The sequence below is a fragment of the Vigna umbellata genome, chromosome 1 (genome assembly GCF_029865625.1).
Source record: "Vigna umbellata cultivar VRB3 chromosome 1, Vumbellata_1.0, whole genome shotgun sequence".
NCBI lineage: Eukaryota > Viridiplantae > Streptophyta > Magnoliopsida > Fabales > Fabaceae > Vigna > Vigna umbellata.
This window is the reverse complement of record NC_142165.1, coordinates 94,970,609-94,976,266: the sequence shown is the minus strand read 5'-3', so window position 1 is coordinate 94,976,266 and position 5,658 is coordinate 94,970,609. Positions and strand designations below refer to the sequence as shown.

The 5,658-nt window shown below is 35.5% G+C and overlaps 1 protein-coding gene across 1 annotated transcript; it reads right to left on the bottom strand.

Annotated features, from left to right (window-relative positions):
* LOC124828952 (AT-hook motif nuclear-localized protein 1) lies at positions 1-4,982 on the bottom strand. The gene is made up of 5 exons (XM_047302350.2): positions 4,120-4,982; positions 2,489-2,556; positions 1,922-2,053; positions 802-963; positions 1-562 (listed from the first exon to the last, which is right to left on the bottom strand). Exons 1-5 carry the CDS (start codon positions 4,505-4,507, stop codon positions 332-334), a joined length of 981 nt encoding a protein of 326 aa, XP_047158306.1. The 5' UTR covers positions 4,508-4,982; the 3' UTR covers positions 1-331.
* Positions 4,983-5,658: the final 676 nt, after the last annotated feature.

Genomic DNA, 5,658 nt, shown 5'->3' with positions numbered 1-5,658 from the left:
TTCTCAAATTTGGAATATTAATTGTCTTAATAGCAAGCAATACCATGGATTGCACAATCTATCACTCCAAAGGAAGATGGATTCTGAGGAATAACTATGAAAGTGTTATTCATGACACGATGTCTGCATTAAAAGCATACCTAATCAGCCAACTCAACTCAAATTCTACAAGAACATGAACCTGGTAAACCTCTGAAAACAATGCTGGTCCCGATACACAGTCAAGAAGATTACAGACAAAACAAACAAGGATAGACGACCAACAACTAGGAATCCTCCCATTACAATGTTGTCAGCAGCAAATACAGATAGAATGAACTCTATGAATCAGTTACCCTGCTGGAAGCGACACGTTAATGTCAGTTGGCTTATTCTTGGCCTCTGCCGGCATAGCAGACCAACTTTCTCCGCGGATGGAAGTTGCTGATGATAGAATTGGTATTGGATCAAGAGTGGAGATGGGAACAACTGCTGCTGCTGTCACGCTTGATATAACTTCATGTTTCTGTTTTCTTGGCTTCTGCTCGTGTTGGTTTCCTGCCAGAAAACTTCCTACCACTACCTGATACATATCAGTTAATTGGAAGATAGAATTGTCAGAATCATATAAAACTTGTCATTGAATACTAAATTATCATCTAGTACATGAAACTTGAAACTAAATTGTTTTTACATTTCATCCAAACAAATTCTATTATATATTTGTGTGTGAAGCATATTAGTCCATTCATTGACTTTAGGCCTATGCATACTTGGTAGATTAAAAAGAAAGGGGAATAAATCTATGAATTGAAAACGTACCTGCACAGGACTTGCAGCCACCAATAAACCAGCTACTCCTCCACCTACAACACGTCCATCAGGGCTTGCCAAAGATACACTCATGCCACCGGATCTGCTTCGTGTTCCTCCACTTTCATTGGGCATGAATGAGCCAGATAAAGACAGAATTTCAAACCGTCCCTGTAGAAACAGTAGCAAGAGAGATTGGATTTCTTCTTGTGATAGACCGGAGTAGTTTTAGGAACGCTAAGTAATACTACAAATATGACTGCAGAATGAAAAGAAGTCAACCGGTGGAGCTAGAGTTTTGACTTTGTTTAATGAAACTATTGACTGCAATCAGTAGCAGTAACCAAGAGCAATAAACTGCAACAGCGTACCCAAAGGCAAAAACATGGAAAATAAAGGATATGCTAGAAATCAAATGCAAAAAACAAAGTTCAGATAGGCAGGAATGGTAGCATTATTTAACAGTGCAGATCATAAAATGCACTGTGGAATTATATGAAAATTCTCTTCTCACCATCTGATTGATGACGGCCTGAGAAGAGAATATTTATTTTATTACACCTCATTAGTTCAAAGTTCTTTATCAGTTTAGGAATTCAGAAAGATCGAACAATCTGCTAAGCATATTCTAATATTAACTTTCATTGAAACCATTGCCTCTATCTAAAGTAGCAACGGATCCGAAATTTTCAAACAGTGAGAAAAGAAAAACACAGCAAAGAAGAGGCACTATACGTTTACATATGATAAACGTCTAGTTTGAATTCCAACATAGTTTAAAAAAAATAATCAGAAAAAAGAGAATAAGAAGACAGAAAAAACGACAGATCCATCCTTTGAATAGTTACTCTTCTAATCATAAAAGAAATGACACATCACCATTAAGTATAAATAACTAAAATTTAGAGCATCATAATAATAAGAGGAAGGAACAACACAGAAGTAGGTTATCAACAAATATTTGGATTATGTATTTTCTGAAAAAGGGTAAATGCAAATTCAATAATCGGGAGGATAACAGTAGCTGGCATATAAAATTTCCTCAACGAATGTTTCGGTAATTAAAATAACTAAAAATATTTTTTTTCATGGAATAAAATGATAATATGAAATTGCACAAATGATTCACCTCATATGTCAATGTACCCCCAGAAGAATCGGGCTGACGAAGTGTGACACTTGATATGACACCATTAGCTGAAAGAATGCATATAGCTCGAGGCCCTTGCTGAGAAAATGATATTACCTTCATAGTCACATCCTAGGAAAACAAAAAGAAAGCAGTTCTTTCTTGTCAACCATCATAACAAATATTTTTCACTTATCACAGAAAAGAACAAGCTGCAGTATGCTCTCTCTCTCTCTCTCTCTCTCTCTCTCTCTCTCTCTTATTCTTTTGATAATTAATGGTTCATCAATCATCCAATCATCCCTTTGTATGGCAAAAGGCACGCAACATATGTTAAACTCAGAGAATGAGGCCAAAGAAAAAGTGAAAAACTGACCACAGGGGAAACATATGAAGGGGGAAGGAGAAAAAAAAGTAACAGATGCAATGATTATTTTTGGTGGAAGTTTTGTTTCCAACCAAGAAAAATGTCAGATATATTAGTTCGGCAATGATTTTGGCTACTCCCTGACCATGAATGTGAGAAATGTTATTTTGCATTGGGTAACAGATATTTCTGACACTTACCTCCCCAGAATTAACAGTGATGATATGGGGAGTGAAATTAGCACCAACTGAGCATGCAACCCATTCACCTGAACAAGGTAGAAAAATAAAATTAACAATAAAATAGGAAATGAGAAAGTCTCAGTTTCTATTATAAGGCATTTTAAATATAAGCCAAATAAAGAATGGCAATATTTATATCAGATTTTCCATCTAAAAAGTTGAAACATTATATTGTCATAGATTGAATGAATAATGTGGCGCATGTCAAGAACTACTTGTAAATTTCATTTTAAAACTCAGCATAATGTGGATTAAATAAATTATACATATAACTTTTTTCTTCCATTACCTTCGTGTCAATCAAACAATATTATCAAGTTTAATTAAATTTTCAAGTAAAAAAATGTATACAATCCTTCGCAGGAATAATTCAAAAAATCTTGTGATAATGTTACAAAAGCCACTCATTCCAATTTCAAGCATTTACCAAGAGTTTCCACAGAAATTTAAAACTGACATTCATATACATGTGTAAAAGCAAATTTGGAAAAAATTCTTACATCATGGAAGATTATTATTGAAAGGCAAACACTTATTGATCAGGCAAATTACCAAACAAACAAAAAAAAGAGAGGCAAAACTGAACAATACATTAAAAATAATAATGGAATGCAAGACATTTATAATCTATCCAATACATATCAAATATCATATTATTACGACACAAACTACCTTCGGGAAGCTTAGACTATCGAAATTTAAACCTCTATTTAATTTTTGAAGAGATTGAATAGAAATAATGATTATTAGAGCGTGATGAAAGAGTCTGTTTCACATTTAAATCTGAGAATAATATTAGGTTGGCGCGCATGAGTGTAGATATATATATCCGAAGAAGAAAAGAGACAATCGATATTAGCCTGGTGATCGAGAAAGCAGTAGAAGAAAGAAGGACCACGTAATAGCATTGCATCATGTATGAACTAAGAAGTACTAAATAGCGTTGGTTGATGTGAGAAGAGCAAAAGGAGGACCTGATGTCAACTTGGACTTTGGACCTCACCTCTTGCCAAACAACACACACTCAACCAATGCACAACAATATTAAAGTCCTTCCATCACTCTACCCCTAGAAAGCAACACCCACAACACTACTATCCTACCACATACACACACACAACCACAAAATCCAAATAACTAAAAATAAATAAATAAAAAATCAGCATTTTTACTTTCCTCCTATAAATCCAAGAGTATTATTCCCCATGAGCAGCAGACGGTAGTACTTAACTAACATAGTACCTAGAAAGATTTGGTTTGGTTTGGTTTGGGTTCCTACTATCATGTTTGAACTGCAAAAACGACAGACATAACGAGATTCCACCGTCCCATACCGACCCACAAAGCTAACTCACTTTTCAGGACAACAATTACCCTAACTTAGGTCATCCAATCAATCAAAGGTCCCACACTCTCAATGTGCCTCTCCCTCACTCTCATTCCACTTCCCTATAACCCAATTTTTCATTTTCCATTTTCCATTTTTCCAACACCAAAATCCAACGCACAACAAAATATACTACCACTTCAACTCAAACTACTTTTTTTCCTTTAAAAATAAACTCAAACCAAAAAGATTTGCTTATTACCTAAATTCTCCAACTCAAATTTCGCTTTGCTCACGGAACTCGTTGGTTTTATTTTTCCGCGCTTCTCCGACGAGAAATCGATCACCGGCGGCAACGGAGCGGAGGAAGATATCGGCTTCGGAGACAGCGCCATGGTCACCGAGCCGTCCGGTGCGTACTTTCTCGGGCGCCCTCTCTTCTTTTTAGCCGGCATCGTCGCCGGCGACGCTTCCATCGCTGCCGTGTGCGGTGGTTGTGCCGGAGGAGCACTCCCCGCCGTCGCCGGAATTTGCGTCGTGGATCCGCTTGCGGGAGTTGGGTTGTCGGTCCTCGGAGCTACATGGTAATCCGACGGAGCATCCGATCCCACCACCGTAACGCCGCCGCTGACACCGCCACTCGACTCCATGTTCAAACACTTGTGAAGTAGTAGTCACACATAACATAAACTAAAATCACGCATCAGTATCTCATTTTTTTCCTCAACAATTCAATCACTCGAACTCCTCTCTACTATTCTGGGAAAAAATATTTTAGAAAATATGGAAATTTATGGCAGAAAATGAGAAAATCAAATTAAAAGTCTGAGGAGCTGAGCATAAAAGAAGATGAGAAAAATCTTGAGGTTTGCAGGCTTTGCATAAATTTTGTGGTTAAAATAAATTAGTAGGATTGGATGAAACTGGAAAAATTAAAATGATGAGCTGAAATTTTGTTGGAGAAAATAATGAGTTTTGATAAATATAGATGGGGAAAATATTGTGCAGAAAGAAAGAGTGAAATTTGAAATATTTTGAGTTTCCAAGGGAAATGAAAATGGGCAGATAAAATGAATCCTAGTTTTTGTTGATCGGGTAATTGAGTTCCTAACTTTCCTAAGACTGTCCAAATTGAGATTAAAAAAATAAAGGAAAGGAAAAGGAGATATACTGAACAGGGGCATTAAAAATTATTTTAGTGAATTAATATTTAATTGGGAAATAATATTTTAAAGGAAATAATTATTTGGTTTTGGTTGGAATCTGGTGGAGAAATGTATAAAATAGTATTAAAGTTGTTGGGAGGGGCTTTCTTTTTCTTTCCCCAATTTAAAAATATATAATAATGTGTGAATATGGACAAAGGAGAAAAAAAATAAAGAAAGAAAAAATAAAGAAAGAATCACCACACGTTACCATATGATTTTATTAGGTGAATGAAAAAGTAAAATAGGTTGCCATGAACCAAAGAAACTACCCTCCAAAGGAAAGGGAAGGCATGCTAGAGACTCTCTCAAGGCAACCCATGAATGACAATATCATAATACCTATTACCCAAATACCAACTTTGGTTTCTCCCATCAATTCTATCTATTAACTCTCTCTCTCTCTCTCCATCTTTAGGGTTATTCATCTTATTTCATTTTTAAACATAAATCATCATCTCCATCCAGCTGTATAACAATTCAAATTATACCCTTCGACAATTTTTTATACAAACAAAACTCCAAATCATTAAATAAATTATTAATTATTAATTATTAATTATTTTATAGACTTTTTATGCGTTCAGTGTTAGATT

Coding starts and splice junctions, on each gene's coding strand:
- LOC124828952 (XM_047302350.2), bottom strand. CDS start 4,507: ATGGAGTCGAGTGGCGGTGTCAGCGGCGGCGTTACGGTGGTGGGATCG. Junction 2,557..4,119: donor ATTTGAGTTGGAGAATTTAG/GTAATAAGCAAA, acceptor TACCTTGTTCAG/GTGAATGGGTTGCATGCTCA. Junction 964..1,921: donor GGGGTACATTGACATATGAG/GTGAATCATTTG, acceptor CTGTTTCTACAG/GGACGGTTTGAAATTCTGTC.